The sequence below is a fragment of the Gymnoscopelus microlampas genome (genome assembly GCF_963454915.1).
Source record: "Gymnoscopelus microlampas genome assembly, chromosome: 6".
Taxonomy (NCBI): domain Eukaryota; kingdom Metazoa; phylum Chordata; class Actinopteri; order Myctophiformes; family Myctophidae; genus Gymnoscopelus; species Gymnoscopelus microlampas.
In genome coordinates, this window is record NC_139943.1 from 670,902 (window position 1) to 688,487 (window position 17,586).

Sequence of the window (17,586 nt, forward strand, 5' to 3'; positions counted from 1 at the left end):
TCTGAGAGTGTACAAATGTAACCAAATGGACCCTAACGGGTCCATTTGGTTCCATTTGTACACTCTCAGAGTTACATTAACATAGATTTTACAATATAAATTGGGGTCCAAGTGATAGAAATGCCATTAAATGGGGGTCCGTAGCCCTAATGCATGTCAAACTTGACATTAAAATGGTTGAGAATCACTGCTAGAGCCGTAAAAAAAATCTTCTCTTATCGGGGGTCCCTGGTATATCTTTTCAAATGGGGGTCCGCGGCATAATACGTGTCAATTTGGGGGTCCTTGACATGAAAAAGTTTGAGAACCACTGCCATAGAAGGCATGCTGACTATGTAATCCTAATCTAATCCAAATGACTGTTTTCCATGTAGACTACACTCTGGCATGGCATATGGCATGGTACGGTGTGATCATTCTTACCGATAGGGCCATTCTCCTGACGTTGGGGCTGTCGGGGTCGGCGGTGGGGACCTCGGGGGTCATCACGTACATCTTCCAGGTGGCAGGACAACCCTCCTCCTTCTCCGCTGCATAGCACCTCCACAGGGTCTGAGGAGAACAGGAGAAACACATGGAAAGGAGGTGTCATTCACTGCCGCCGTTTCTTTTCCTTTTTCTCCTTTGTACATATTAGTGTTGAGCGGGTCGTGTTTTTTCATGACCCGCCCCGCCCCGCCCCGCGACGGAACCCAACCCGCCTCAACCCACCCCACGAACCCATATATAAATCTATGGCTCAACCCGCCCTGCGACTTTTTTTTTATTCTGTAAAATCATGGTTAGAAAATAATCCCCAAGTATATTCAAACTGTTTTATTGTTATTATTCTTATTCTTATTAGGAATAAAGACAAAACAAGAGCATGTCATTATTTTTATTTTTTTTTCGTGTGAGAGCGGCTGACCCGCTCACCCACAGCCCGCATAATTGCCTCTGAAATTCTGACTCGACCCACCCGCGCCGCGGGTTGACCTGCGGGTCCCGCGGGTTACGGGTCGACCTGCTCATCACTAGCACATATAGTGTTTGTATTTGTTGATGACATGTATTATTGTGTTAAATCTTTTATGCTATGTTGATGAATTGAATACATCGGTTCTATAAAGAGGGGTCCGGGAACTCCCGGGGGTCCTTGAGGGGGGTTCCAGGGGGGGATCTCCAGCTAAATGAGTTCAAGACATCACATGCTCCAAAAAAAACATCAAAAACCAGGTTAACCCCTTTAACCCTCTATTATCGGCATCGGCTATTAGCCCGGATGCTTCTGAGAGTCTGTAGATCTTGTAGATCTTGTAGATCTGCTTACTGGGGGGTGGGGAGACAGGTCGAAGTGTTTGTAAAATGAATAGCACTAAAAGTTGGTGACTGACACATTATGTCTGCTGTCTGTTCATGATGAAACACTGAGATAAGACTTTTGATCCATAAAAGGCAACGCAACTAACGCATGATTACAGCTTCACCAATTACACCATTACAGGGTTACTTATGAAATAATGACTGTAGTTATGGAGACACAAAGACACACCCCGGACTTGTCTCTCACGGGCACAACGGTGTGTAACGCCTCCACACAGCGTTTAGGAACCACTGGGCTACGGTGTATTAATGAGTGCTTACCACAGTGTTTACCATGCTTATGCTGTAAGCACCAGATATGAGGGCTATAAAATGAAGCAATTTCCTGGGGGAGGACCAACAGTCACCTCACAAAACACGCACGCCACGCGCGCACACACACACACGCACACACACACACACACACACACACACGCACACACACGCACAGACAGACAGACAGACACAATGTTCTTGCTACATGGCACTACTAAAGCCCATAATTACAGTGAACAGGACGGGAACAAACGCTGCTTGATTTAACTGCCCTCATGTACCTACTGTTTACTGCATGACTATGGGACAACAACAGGTGTAAGCACACCCACTACAACACTGTAGGCAAAAATAAAAGAACACAAGAAAGCGTTTGCTTTCTCTTCTTCTGGTTCTTCTAATCCTAATAAAAGGTGTGTGTGTGTGTGTGTGTGTGTGTAAAGGCCTGTTCCAGTTCTCTGTGTTCAGGGCACACAACGACACATCATGAGTGTCATGAGACAACTTGTTGTGATTTGACACTTTAATACAATTGAATTGAATGAGGGGCTATAGTACACTTTGATGACTACATTTCCACACATCCAGAGGCTACATTGCATATACTGTCGGGCCATTCGATGTCACACAAAAGTAGCAAAAATAGCCGATTTACAAGCTCAAAACGAGTCGCTAATAAAAAACACAATAGAATAGTAATACTAGTTATTAAACTACTAATATAGACTGAAGTCATTAAAGCGGGTCATGTTTACATGTTTGGAATCATAACAGCTGAAATCAATAATATATCACTATTCTGATATTAACCTGCGGGACGCATTAAGTGAAGGTGGGGGCCGCATGTTGGCCCCCGGGCCGCCAGTTGCCCATGTATGGGCTAGTAGCTGCCGGCACCACATGGACCAGCTGTTTGTCGTCTCAGACTCACCCTGGACGACTCCAGCAGTCAGCGGGAGTGTGACAGCCATGAGTTACATGGTTACTGGTTGTTCTGTTCTGTGCTGTACTGTACTGCACACCGTGTGCCTCGTTAAACGCTGTGACACATATTCCTGTGTTTGCGCACTGCCAGTAGGCCATTGGTTCTTAAAGTGGGGTCCGGGGACTCCCAGGGAGTCCACAGTAAAATGTCTAAAAACCCATTTAGACCTGCGGCCGATTCTAAAAACTCCTGACCTAAGTTTTCTGAAAAAACTCAAATATTTATTGAAAAATTACAAAAAAATGATGTAGCTATATACTGTACATAGCAACAACAACCCCAAAAGTGGTTCCTGGCTTAAAAGATATAGTTACGTATAGGGGTTCCGGTTAATGTAACACATTAACACAATCATTTTAACCATCATGTATACTTTGGCTATTCAACAATAACAGAGATAAACTCATAGCGTGTCACTTTGTTCACTTTAGAAAAAACTTGAAAACATGTGAAAACCTTTGAATACATATATTTTTAAAAAACATTTTTAACTCAAATCGTTCCTTCTGCAGGTCCCTGGCACAACGTATTTTTGAGATGGGGGTCCGCAGCCAAATTACACCACATTTTGGGGGGGTCCTTGACATGAAAAAGTTTGAGGACCACGGCAGTAGGCCAGCTTATTTTAATGTTTACACTGCAACTCAATGCAGAGGTGGCTTGGACTAAGATGGTGTTTCTCAACGCTGGGTCCGTGGACCACCAGGGGTCCAAAAAAGGACCTTTTACGGGTCTGTAACTCTGAGCGTGTACTCTCAGAGTACCAGCGGACACAAACTTTGCCTAAATATAGTATTTTTGTGCCTATTTCAAGCACGCCATAACCCTGGGCAGCCCTGGGGATACCAGCGTCTAGTCTCTTCATAAGAACCACATATTAAATTCCATAATAATCCATCCAACTATGACATTATGACACTGGCTGCAGAGCAGATGTACTTCACTGTTTGGGCTTTGACAAGCAGCTCAGTTGTCGTGGATACTGATGACTGTGTTTATGAAACATAAGACACCACTTTTAGACCACTGGGTGGTCAACGTCAGGTCCGGGGACCACCAAGCGGTCCAAATGGACAGGTCTGTAAGCCTGAGAGTCTACACAAGGGTCCAAATCGTGTGTGTGCGCGTCCGTGCGTGTGTCTGTGTGTGTGTGTGTGTGTGTGTGTCTGTGCGCGTGTGTGTGTGTGTGTGTGTGTGTGTGTGTGTGTGTGTGTGTGTGTGTGTGTGTGTGTGTGTGTGTGTGTATTACTGTACTTCCAAATGTCCCCATAATTATACTAGAATAAACAGACGTTGTAAGGACCATTTTCCTCACAAACAAAAACATATATATGGTTAAAAAAGATTTTTAAACAATTATAAAAGGATTCAGGTTGGGGTTAGGATTACGATTAGACATTTAGAGGTTAGATTTAGAGGTTGTGATTAAAAGTTATACTTAGTTGCATGTCAGTGTAGTGTACGGAATAGCTGATCTATAAGCTCACCACGTGTCGCAGTTCTTACGGTTAAAAAGTTGATGTCCTCACAAGTATAGTAAAACAAACGCGCGCGCGCATGTGTGTGTGTGTGTGTGTGTGTGTGTGTGTGTGTGTGTGTGTGTGTGTGTGTGTGTGTGTGTGTACCTGGATGAGGGAGGCTGCAGCAGGAATCTGTCTGTTGAAATGCTTCTGTCGTTGCTTCTGCTGCACCTTCAGGGCAAAGCCTGAGCCCAGGATCCCCTGGGATTCCAGACCACAGAAACAACATATTATGGATTCACGCACTGCCGTGGTTTTCAAAGTGGGTTTCTGGACACCCTCAAGGGGTCCTTGAAGCGGTTCCAGGGGGTCCCCAGCTAAATGATTTAATCTGGTATCAAAATCAGTTTAACCACTTTAACTTTATATATAGATTGGCTATTTTAAAAATGATCTTGAAACCATTTGAGGATTTTTTAATATTTTGTAAACACATACATCTTGTATGGGGGTCCCTGACACAAAATACTTTCAGACGGGGGGAAAAAAGTTGAGAACCACTACTGAATGGTTTAGATAACAGGCTTCTGTGCAGGAGATGAAAATGTACAGAAGATCTCACTACATGAATTTAAATTCTCTCTCTCTCTCTCTCTCTCTCTCTCTCTCTCTCTCTCTCTCTCTCTCTCTCTCTCTCTCTCTCTCTCTCTCTCTCTCTCTCTCTCTCTCTCTCTCCCTCTCTCCCTCCCTCTCTCCCTCCCTCTCTCTCCCTCTCCCTCTCCCTCCCTCTCCCTCTCCCTCTCCCTCTCTCTCTCTCTCTCCCTCCCTCTCCCTCTCCCTCTCCCTCTCTCTCTCTCTCTCTCTCTCTCTCTCTCTCTCTCTCTCCCTCTCTCCCTCCCTCTCTCCCTCCCTCTCTCTCCCTCTCCCTCTCCTCCCTCTCCCTCTCCCTCTCCCTCTCTCTCTCTCCCTCTCCCTCTCCCTCTCCCTCTCTCTCTCGCTCCCTCTCCCTCTCCCTCTCCCTCTCTCTCTCTCTCTCTCTGTCTGAAATAAAGACATAATACTCAGTGTATTTACAGCAGGCAAAGCGAAGAAGGAGATGGCGAAGACGCTGAAGCAGGAGGCGATGGCCTTGCCGATCCACGTCTGAGGAATCTTGTCCCCGTAGCCGATGGTGGTGACGGTCACCTGAGGACAGAGAGAGAATGGAAGGACACACACAGTCAACCTCTCTCTCTCTCCATGACTCATGATACAGAAACATCCTCTCAAAGCATGCATTATTTTTCAATCGTGCAATTTATGCACCGTTTCAGCTTTCACCTAACCTGACAACCCTATGTTTGGGAAGATTTTCAAAAACAGCGTAAATACCCGATCTATAAGCTCACAACGTGTCGCACTGATTGATTGATTGATTGATTGATTGACGTGAGCTTTATATTTATTCAAATATTTGAATAATTTTGATAATTTTCAACATGAATCTTCTCTTCTGGGGGGTCCCTGGCACAAAACCTTTTCAGGTGGGGGTCCACGGCCAACTACATATTAATGTGGGGGTCCTTGACAAGAAAACGTTTCAGAACCACTGTACTAGACAACAGAACAAATATCATCTGGAGTCCTTCTGGACGTGTTCTGACCCATCGATAGGCCTCAATGACCTCACTAAACACACTGACAACAAACAGAATCTGAAACGAACAATACATTTTCATAAGCTTTCAGTTCAGAACCGAGCTGAGTCTCTTTATGGTTTTTAATGAACTTTGCAGAGGTGATTAAAATTCCCCCGTCCGAGCTCTAACAAAGCCTCCTCCCCGCTCTGGCTCTTTCTTTATCCCATTGAGACCTGGAACGCATCTGTGTCACTTAAGATTTCTTTGGCTATTCAAAAATAGCAGATCTACAAGCTCATAGCGCGGCACCGAGTGCCGCGCTATGAGCTTGTAGATCTGCTATTTTTTTGAAAAATAATCATGAAAATGTTTGCAAATCTTTGAATATCTATTTTTCCATAGCAAACATTTTTAACTCCGTTACAACTTCTGGGGGGTCCCTGGAACAAAATATTTTGAGATGGGGGTCCGCGGCCAAAATTCATATAATTTTGGGGGTCCTTGACATGAAAAAGTTTGAGAATCACTGATTACATACAGTACATACATTTTTCTTTTTCAAAAAACTGTTAGGATTTTTTAAGACATTTGTAGAATCCCTCAGAAGCAAAGATTTGAGTTACTCAAACGGCACTAAGTGCCGCGCTATGAGCTTGTAGATCTGCTATTTTTGAAAAATCGTGAAAATGTTTTGTTTTTTTGTTTTTTTTTGAAAAACTGTTAGGATTTACAAAAAAAATTGAGGCGGCCTCTCAGGTCTAAATGGGTTATTATGCTGGTTATTATGCTGTTTATTATGCTGGCCAGGGTTTTTTTGTTTTTGTGTAGACAATAGAGGTAAAGTTCATCAGACCCTTTGGGCCGTGAGCTTCAATGACTGTCTGTGATGATGACTGTGGAGACTCCTCCCCCTTTCCCCCCTCCCTCGCTCTAATCCTCAGTGAGTGTAGGAATCCACCAGACGAGGAGAGAGAAGGAGAAAACAAATAACCCCCCCCCCCACCTCACATTAGCATGTTGTTGACCCTATTGGGTGGAAACCTCACATGTCCAAAACTGTCACTTTTCAGCAGTGGTGGAAAGTAACTAAGTACATTTACTTAAGTACTGTACTTACGTAATTTTTTGGGGGGTATTTGTACTTTACAATACTTTAACTTCTACTCCACTACATCTCAGAGGCAAATATTGTACTTTTACTCCACTACAATTATTTGAAAACTAGATAAAATAGATTTTGATTATTATTACAAAACATACATTAACCACTTCAGCACTATAAACATTTTTGGCCATTTGAAAATAGCAGATCTAAAAGCTCACCATGCATCGCCTTGTGACGCATTGTGAGCTTGTAGATCTGCCATTTCCAAAAGATTTATATACATTTGAGAACTTGGACATTTTGCATAATGAGTACTTTCTACTTTTGGTACTTTAAGTACATTTTGATACCAATACTTTTGTAGTTTTACTCAAATACATTTTGAACTCCGGACTTTAACTTGTAACGGAGCATTTCTACATTGCAGTATTGATACTTTTACTTAAGTAAAACATTGGAGTACTTTTTCCACCATTGCTTTTCAGGATTCAAATTCAAAGCATTGTAGATCTGATACTTTAGATGATTTGGTGTGACGTTGTAGTATGATCAAGTAGGGAGTTAATTTACGAAAAAACACAAAAAGTTAGAATCCTCATGCTCTGAGGAAGGCTCATAGCCGAAACGCGTAAGCGTTCACTTTATTGGTGTGCCAAAAAAAAAGTGGAAATGTGAGTAATTTGTCCTCCATTTAATTGACATTTTTGGATGTGCTACCATTTTTTTTAAATTCCTTTTTTGTTAGAATATGGGAGATAAGAGGTTTCTGCCCAACTACGACAAACCCCCCCCCTGCATTTGCATGTACACCCACTCTGAAAGCCGAGCCAATTGTGACACATTGAGGGGGGGTTGTACTTGGCTTACAGTGGGTGGGGGGGGGGGGGGGGGGGGGGTTGTACTTGGCTTACAGTGGGTGTCCGCTGTACCGCCGCTAACACAAAGCGGCCCGATGTAAGGTGAGATACTTAACCCATTCTGTCCCAGAACACATCTCTATGTCCTTTTAGGGTTTCTTTGGCTATTAAAAAAATAGCCGATATACAAGCTCACAGCGCTATGAGCATGTAGATCTGCTATTTATTTTTAAAATTGTGAACATTTGTGCAAATCTTTGAAGATATATATATATTTTTAAAGTGAACATTTGTAACTCAAATCTTAGATAGATAGATAGATAGATAGATAGATAGATAGATAGATAGATAGATAGATAGATTGATTTTGAGATGGGGGTCCGCTGCCAAATACATATAATTTAGGGGGGTCCTTGATATGAAAAAGTTTGAGAACCACTGATATATATATAGAAACATACGTTTAAAACAAAACTGTTAGGATTTAGAAGACATTTGTAGAATCACTAGAAACAAACAAACAAATATTAAAAAAGTATATATTCAAAGATTTGCACACATTTTCACGATTTTTCAAAAAAATAGTAGATCTACAAGCTCATATCGCAGCACTCGGTGCCACGCTATGAGCTTGTAGATCTGCTATTTTTGAATATCATAAATGACACAGACTCTTTCCCGGCCCAAAGGGGTTAAAAGGGCTTTGCGGCCAGAGAAGAAGGAGAGAGGGCGGGGCGGGTCGGGGTTGTACGTGGAGGAGGGATGGAAGAAGACCGGGGGGGGGGGTGGTGGGGGGGGCGCTTTAATCCCTCCAGTCCACAAATCCGATGACTAAACAATGCCCCCCCCCCACCCCCCGACATCAGGGGGTGGAATGGTCCACTTGAAAACACCCTCTGACATTGGAGAAAAAGAAGGTTCAGAGGGTGTGTGTGTGTGAGTCATTTTTGCATGAAGGGAAAGGTAAAGGAATAAATCCATCTATGTGCTAAAGCAACACACCAAAGCTCGAAACGCAGCTCGAAAGCGACGCGTTTTGAGCTTGTAGATCTGCTACTTTTGATGTTTTTGAATCCTGAAAAGTAACAGTTTTTTAACATATGAGGTTTATGCGCTATGTGTGTGTGTGTGTTGGGAGATACAGTAAACAGTCGATCTAATTTACAGGTCACTTGTGAGCTTGTAGATCGGCCTATTTTCACCACGCAACGCCGTCATACGACGGAGCATATGGTCTCTGTCAGGTGGAAAGCTCATTGTGTCCAAAACTGTTACTTTTCAGGATTCTAATTCAAAAACAGCAAAAGTAGCAGATCTACAAGCTCGCGGCGCCGCGTTTCGAGCTTGTAGATCTGCTACTTTTGATACTTCTGTGTGACGCTGTAGTATGATCAATAGGACGAACAAACAGAAAAAGTAAAAATAAATGTCTCTAAGAGGTTTCTGCCTGCAACGGTAAATTACGCATTAAGAGAGAACGAGAGAAAAGCAGAAAGAGAGAGAAAGAAAGAGAGAGAGAGAGAGAGAGAGAGAGAGAGAGAGAGAGAGAGAGAGAGATTACAGGACAAAGAGAGAAGGATATGAATCATGGCATTGGCCTGTTCTCCAGCTGTGCCCTGCACCTGCACATCCCACCGTGGAAAACACGCCGAGGGGAAGAGAGCGCACTGGGAGACCAATCATCTACGACTCACTGCAGAGCACACACACACACACACACACACACACACACACACACACACACACACACACACACACACACACACACACACACACACACACACACACACACACACACACACACACACACACAATCAAGTCGTCGTTGTCGGTGCAGAAACCTCTTTATCGTGAATAAATGCCCTACGTGATCATACCACAGTGTCACACAAAAGTAGCAGATCTACAAGCTCAAAACGCGTGGCTTCACGGCGCGTTTCGAGCTTGTAGATCTGCTACTTTTGCTGCTTTTGAATGTGAAACCGGAAAAGTAACAGCTTTGGACAAATGAGGTTTCCCCCCCGACAGAGACGAAGTGTGTGCATGCATGGCTGCATGCAGTGCACGCACGCACGCACGCACGCACGCACGCACGCACGCAGGCAGGCAGGCAGGCAGGCAGGCACGCACGCACGCACGCAGGCAGGCAGGCAGGCAGGCAGGCAGGCAGGCACGCACGCACGCACGCACGCACGCACACACACTTTCAAAACGTAGACACACAAACACTGATACACACAAAACACCCACCCCCCCACACACACACACACACCACAGAGCAGCCCCATTGCCACAGCTTATTATGACTCTCAAGTTGTGTCTCTCCAAAAAACAAAAAAGCTACAAATCCCCAACCCCGCGTGACTCCATTGTCCTCATTGTGTACGACACAACACACATTATAACACACATACATTGTGTACGACACAACACACATTATAACACACATACATTGTGTACGACACAACACACATTATAACACACATACATTGTGTACGACACAACACACATTATAACACACATACATTGTGTACGACACAACACACATTATAACACACATACATTGTGTACGACACAACACAAATAACAGCTTTTCTTCACCTCTTCCATAGAGAGGAGCGTGAAGGAGCACCCCGTGACCTCTCTAACCCTCGTTACAACAAAAAAAAGGTAGCAACCCCCCCCCCCCCCCCCCCCCACCCCCCACAATTAAAAGTTTTTAATTAAGGGAACTGACACTTTATATTGGCGCTCTAAAAAAAAAAGGCTTTTTGAGCCAAAAGGGCCCAGAGGTGAATAAAGGTTTATTAGCCGTGCTTTGTGGGCTCTCACCGGGCTGCCATAGGTTTCTCATTACCGCACGCCTTCAATTCAAACTGTTTAATTAACTGTTCTGGAAACCCGAGCCCGAGACGCCACGCAGGGACAACACACACACAAAACAACACGTTGTTGCTGTCGGGGGCAGAAAACCTCTTATCTCCGTATAACCGTTTGTTTGTTTTTTTACGTAAATTAACGCCCTTTATGATCATAATACAGCGTCACGTCAAAAGCATCAAAAGTAGCAGATCTGCAAAGCTCGAAACGCGGCGCGAAGCGACGCGTTTCGAGCTTGTAGATCTGCTACTTTTGATACTTTTTCATTTGAATCCTGAAAGGTTACAGTTTCGGAGATATGAAGTTTCCACCCCGACAGAGACGACAAGCAATGAGACGCCTGTGTCTCTGTGTTGGAAATGTTGCACCGAAAACATGCAGATTTACAGCATGATGAAGAGCCAGCGGGCAGAATGAAGACGGATAAAGAGATGAATGGTTTTAGAGCTTAACCAGGGCGGTCAGCGTGGTCAATACAGAAACTGCTGAAAGAGAGAGAGTTACGGCACTTTGATGCCGCTTCCACGCCATCACGTGGTTCATGTATCGTGTGTGCTTCATCAAACACACATTAAGGAACTATGCAGTATTGTTTGGAACTGAACAGTAGTGTTTGGAACTATTGGTGGCTCGATGGACAGTGTTACTTGGTTGGTTTCCCCAGGAGACCCAGGTTCGAATCCCGGGTGTTCATGTTGGACGAGGACATAAAACTTAAGGTTTGTAGCTTTTAATGTGCAAAAATAGGTGACTATTCAAATTGACAACTTGGACCAATTTAGTTGACTGGAAAGCATCCATGTATGCATGCTTGTAGCCTAGACGCGTGCATGATATTTTATACCACGGGTGAAGTAGGAGAACAGAGAATATTCCATCACATCATTGATTCACATGCCAGCAAGTGATATAATTAAAAAACATGGAGTGCCAAGTCACGTCATATTGTCGTTACTGGATGATGACCTAGAATGTATAATGAGGATAATCGTGTCCATTTGTGATTCTGTAGCTTTTATTTTTGCCTACTTCCTCCTCACTTTGAATGTCCAGGTTTTTATCGTCTCTCTTCACATTCCTCCTCTGATTGGATGGCTCAGAGCCCTGGTTTTCAACGTTGGGTCTGAGGACCACCAGGGGTCCAAATGGAACGTTAGGGGTCTGTAACTGTGACAGTGTACAGTACATTCTCAGAGAGCGTACAGCAGTGGTTCTCAAACTCTTTCATGTCAGGGACCCCCAAATTGACACTTATTGGCCCGCGGACCCCTATTTGAAAAGATATGCCAGCAAGGGACCCCCATAAGAGAAGATTTATATAGCTCTAGCAGTGATTCTCAACCATTTTAATTTCAGGGACCCCCAGTTTGACATGCATTAGGCTACGGACCCCCATTTAATGACAATTCTATCTCTGGGACCCCAATTTATATTGTAAAATCAATGTTAATTTAACTCTCAGAGTTACAGACCCATAAGGGTCCATTTGGTTCCTAACTACCCATAATTTAGCTGGGGACCCCCTGGAACTCCCTCAAGGACCCCTGGGGGTCCCCGGACCCCACTTTGAGAACCAATGGCGTATAGTACACACAGAGATCATAAATAGATAGACACTGATGATTTTACAGCGATGTAATGGCATCAAACGGGGGTTGTTGTGCACACACTGAAAGGATCTTCCAGATTTGTTTCCCGCATATATTGTGATTTATTTTTTACTTATTAACAAACAAAATTAAAGGGATAGTTCACCCAAAAACATATTTTCAACTAGTCACCCCATGGAGACTTGAATTCATGGATATTTTGTTGTTTTTGTCGCATTCCTAAACCAATAGTTTGATGACCAGCGGACCGGTAGAAGACAAAAAGAGTCTTTGTCTCCTACCGGAACCGCTGCCAGTAAAGCCAATATATGCTCCTTCCTATGTCCGAATTTTTCTTCGGTACAAATTGACCTGATTTCAAACTTCTGATGGTCAGAACCTTTTCTAGTAACACGTGCACCTCCAGATGTCCTGACTCTCCAAACTATAGTTCGGAAAGCCCGTTGGAACGGGAATATTTGGCTGTGTGGGTGTGGCTTTGTGGTGTGGGGTGTGGCTTTGACATGTAGCAGTGTTTGGTAGTGTGTGCGTGTCTGACTCTTACCACTCCCCACCACAGGGCGTCAGCGTAGCTGGAGAAGCCCGTCTTTCCCTCCTCGTCCACAGCGTCCTTCTCCGCCAGGTACACAAAGTAGGAGGAGAAGATCAGACCCAGGAAGCCAATGTACAGTGTGGTGATCAGCTCCTGTATGGACAGAATAACAACAATGTACAGCGTGGTGATCAGCTCCTGTATGGACAGAATAACAACAATGTACAGTGTGGTGATCAGCTCCTGTATGGACAGAATAACAACAATGTACAGTGTGGTGATCAGCTCCTGTATGGACAGAATAACAACAATGTACAGCATGGTGATCAGCTCCTGTATGGACAGAATAACAACAATGTACAGTGTGGTGATCAGCTCCTGTATGGACAGAATAACAACAATGTACAGTGTGGTGATCAGCTCCTGTATGGACAGAATAACAACAATGTACAGCATGATGATCAGCTCCTGTATGGACAGAATAACAACAATGTACAGTGTGGTGATCAGCTCCTGTATGGACAGAATAACAACAATGTACAGCATGATGATCAGCTCCTGTATGGACAGAATAACAACAATGTACAGCATGGTGATCAGCTCCTGTATGGACAGAATAACAACAATGTACAGCATGATGATCAGCTCCTGTATGGACAGAATAACAACAATGTACAGTGTGGTGATCAGCTCCTGTATGGACAGAATAACAACAATGTACAGTGTGGTGATCAGCTCCTGTATGGACAGAATAACAACAATGTACAGTGTGGTGATCAGCTCCTGTATGGACAGAATAACAACAATGTACAGCATGATGATCAGCTCCTGTATGGTCAGAATAACAACAATGTACAGTGGTGATCAGCTCCTGTATGGACAGAATAACAACAATGTACAGCGTGGTGATCAGCTCCTGTATGGACAGAATAACAACAATGTACAGCGTGGTGATCAGCTCCTGTATGGACAGAATAACAACAATGTACAGTGTGGTGATCAGCTCCTGTATGGACAGAATAACAACAATGTACAGCGTGGTGATCAGCTCCTGTATGGACAGAATAATAACAATGTACAGCGTGGTGATCAGCTCCTGTATGGACAGAATAACAACAATGTACAGTGTGGTGATCAGCTCCTGTATGGACAGAATAACAACAATGTACAGCATGGTGATCAGCTCCTGTATGGACAGAATAACAACAATGTACAGCATGGTGATCAGCTCCTGTATGGACAGAATAACAACAATGTACAGCGTGGTGATCAGCTCCTGTATGGACAGAATAACAACAATGTACAGCATGGTGATCAGCTCCTGTATGGACAGAATAACAACAATGTACAGTGTGGTGATCAGCTCCTGTATGGACAGAATAACAATGTACAGCATGGTGATCAGCTCCTGTATGGACAGAATAACAACAATGTACAGCATGGTGATCAGCTCCTGTATGGACAGAATAACAACAATGTACAGCATGGTGATCAGCTCCTGTATGGACAGAATAACAACAATGTACAGCATGGTGATCAGCTCCTGTATGGACAGAATAACAACAATGTACAGCGTGGTGATCAGCTCCTGTATGGACAGAATAACAAACACACCAGTGTTCATTTAGTTTTTAGTCTTTTGAATAAAATGTAATTTTAGTTTGAGTCACATTTTAGTCATCTGAAGTGTTTAACTTTTTAGTCTAGTGTTAATTGACTAAATACAAGATTTTAGTCTAATAAATCTACAGTTGATTTAGTCGACTAAAATGTATTTTGGTGGAGACCTAGATGGCGTCGTAATGCCTGATTTTATACCGAAAATAGTTGATTTACATTTCCATATTCATACCATTCATGTCTCATTAACTCTATGCCTGCCAATGACGTATATATACGTCTTTTAATTATCAGCTGTTGTCCGCCTATTTTTTTTTTTTTTGCTTTTTTTTATAATTTCAACCCTTGTCGAATTACGAACAGATTAGGAGCTAAAAATGTTCGAAGATTTGCTGCTCCATTCACTTCAATGTTAAAATTCAAACGGACAAACAATTCACTTTGTTTTTTGGTTTAAAACTACTGGTTTTGAGCTATATTGAAACATCAAACAACACATGTCAACGAGGTCAAAATGACCTCGTTGACATTTGTGAAACCACACCTGAATCTCATCTGTGATTAGAAACCATCTGGGGATCAATCATACTGGAGGAAAAAAATCTGTGGCTACGCGAACAGGTACCAAAATCATGGCAAAACCCTGGCAGAGGCTATAGACTGTTCTGAAAAAACTCTGGCAGGCAGAGAGTTAAGTGTTATTGTATGGGACAGTGTTTCTATATATTTCACATGAAAAAATATCTATATATATTTTCATATTCTTCACAATTATTACATAATCACCTAATCGCAATTATTTGGGATTTTTTGCATAATCGTCATAACAATGTCCATGTTGAAAAATGTATCACAATTATTTGAGCGACAATAATGAATGGTCAAGTAAAACGTCATAATCGTGACAGCCCTATAAAATCAACACTACTAAAAGAGGCCAGAAGTACAGTGTAATCGTCACGTTAGTGAAGCAGACATGGAGGCAGACAGAGTTACACATTTAAATCCTTTAATTGGACTTCAGAACACAACAACAAGGAACAGAACAGGTGCAGGTAAGTAACGGCTGGCATGAAACCAACAAACACTGGAAAAAACAGACACACTGAAAATTACACCACAATCTGACTAACAATAAGGAACGGAGAGGTACAGTATGTCGTCACTGTCGGGTGGAAACCTTGTATGTCCATAAAAGAAGAACCTGAGTTCCAATGGATCCAATGGATCCAATGTAACGTTATTTAGTCCAGGGGTCTTAAACGTTTTCACGCCAAGGACCCCCTTGCTAAGAAAGAGATGAAGCAGGGACCCCTACTCTATTTGCATAAAATTGTGTTTCAGATTGAAGTTTTTTTTTTTACTTAGTCTGCTCTTTTTTCCCTCTACACCTATAGCCTCTTTGCCAAAAATAGCAGATCTACAAGCTCTCAACGCCTCGCAGCGCGAGGCGTTGAGAGCTTGTAGATCGGCTATTTTCGGCTAATGTTCCCCTCAGAAAAGGAATTCTAGGGTTCAAGTGGTTAATGTAAAAAAAAAAATCCTATCACACAAAGATTTGGCGGACCCCCTATAGTAGCTCTGGACCCCCTGTTGAAGACCCATGATTTAGTCACAAGCTGTTAATACCTTTCATTGGTTCAATATGTATAAATCCCACAGACACACTTCACCACTTTCAAACTTTTTCAAACACTCAAATAGGGCAGTGGTTCTCAAAGTGGGTCCTTGAGGGGGTTCCAGGGGGTCCCCAGGGGTCCTTGAGGGGGTTCCAGGTGGTCCCCAGGGGTCCTTGAGGGGGTCCCCAGCCAAATTGATAGTGAGTTATCAAATTGACCCTTCTGGGTCTGTAACTCTGAGAGTGCACAAATGGAACCAAATGGACCCTAACGGGTTACATTTGGTTTAATTGGTACAGTACACTCTCACTCAGGTAAATTAACACTGATGATACTATAGTGTAGATTGGGGGTCCAGGAGATGAAAATGATATCAAATGGGGGTCTGTGGCCTCATGCATGTCAAACTGAGGGTCCTTAAAATTAAAATGGTTGAGAAGCACTGCTACCAGTAAGACTCCCTAATCGGGAGATAAGCGACCGTAGGTCACATGTATACAGAAGAGGGCTGTAACGGCGATTGGTTCCTAGTTGTGTGGGCAATGTATAGTTTTGTTTGGTGGTCTAAGAAATGTGGTGGCAGGCATGTTGATGACATGAGTGTACACATACTGTGTAGTGTGTAGCAATTTGCGTGTTTTTAGGGGCAAAACTGTAGGAGTAGTGGGCAAAAATGTGTTGTGAAAAGCGGCCTGAAGGTGGCGCTAGAAGAGGGCCATGTGAGAAATTAGGGGTGGGGTGTCCGCGTTGCCTTGGCGGACGAATAGGTACCGGCCGCGGCTCTCCCGGACGCTCCTAGCCCGAGTTACGGCATTTTATGTGAGCTGCAGTGGCAGGGGGTCCTCCACTGGGGGCGCCACCACTTTTGCATCCGTTCTGGAGCACCAGGAGTGGGTGGTCCCCGGGAATGCCCCGTGAGCAGCCCCGTTGGGGTGGTCATTTGGTAATTTGTCCACATGTGCTCATTTTTTACACTTGGGGGTCCCCGAGGCAGCTGGGGGTCCCTGGAGCTCCGGGGGTCCTTGGAGGGTGTAGTTTGGCAGGTAAGGAGTGTGTGTGCAAAATCTGGCATGGATCGGGGCAACGGGTGCGGAGATATGAGCAGGGCAAAAGTGTGACGGGACGTGTGTGACGGAGGGACGGGACGTGTGTGACGGAGGGACGCACGGACACCTGGAGCAGGTTTCTATAGTAAATGCGACCTACGGTCGCAACTACAGTAGCTGTAAAAACATCTTCTCTTGTGAGGGTCCTTCTCAAATGGGGGTCCACAAGCTAACATATGCCAACATTAAAGGTTTCTGCCCGGCGACATATCCACAATTTTACACTGGAGACTAATCAAAGGACCAGGCACAGTGATCACAGTGATCATAACTATGAAACAGACTGCTTATGGTGATGTGTGTGATTTTATTGATACTGGTGAAGATGATCAAAATAAACGTAACTAACAGTGGGATCTAGAATGAAGAAGAGCATTGGTAACAAGATGGTAGGAGGTGTGACAGGCAAAAGCAACACACAGAGTTTGGTGGGTGCACACACTAAACTCCATTTAACAGCCTTTAGCAGGTTTCCTGTATTATTGTTCCCTTAACATATAACAACTGACTTCACACAACACAGGGTTAAAAATTGTTCTTTATTTTTTAAGTTGCAGAGAAAGAATATTTTTGGCA

General features: G+C 43.6%; 1 protein-coding gene across 1 annotated transcript in view; it reads right to left on the minus strand.

The window, feature by feature from the left end:
* Positions 1-17,586, minus strand: part of kcnq1.2 (potassium voltage-gated channel, KQT-like subfamily, member 1.2) — a gene marked incomplete at both ends in the record, with an annotated part of 592,759 nt that overhangs the window by 531,597 nt on the left and 43,576 nt on the right. Inside the window, 4 exons of the mRNA XM_084060875.1 lie at positions 424-552; positions 4,228-4,323; positions 5,137-5,247; positions 12,678-12,818. Of these exons, the coding sequence (XP_083917001.1) occupies positions 424-552; positions 4,228-4,323; positions 5,137-5,247; positions 12,678-12,818 (477 nt within the window). The remainder of the gene's footprint in view (positions 1-423; positions 553-4,227; positions 4,324-5,136; positions 5,248-12,677; positions 12,819-17,586) is intronic.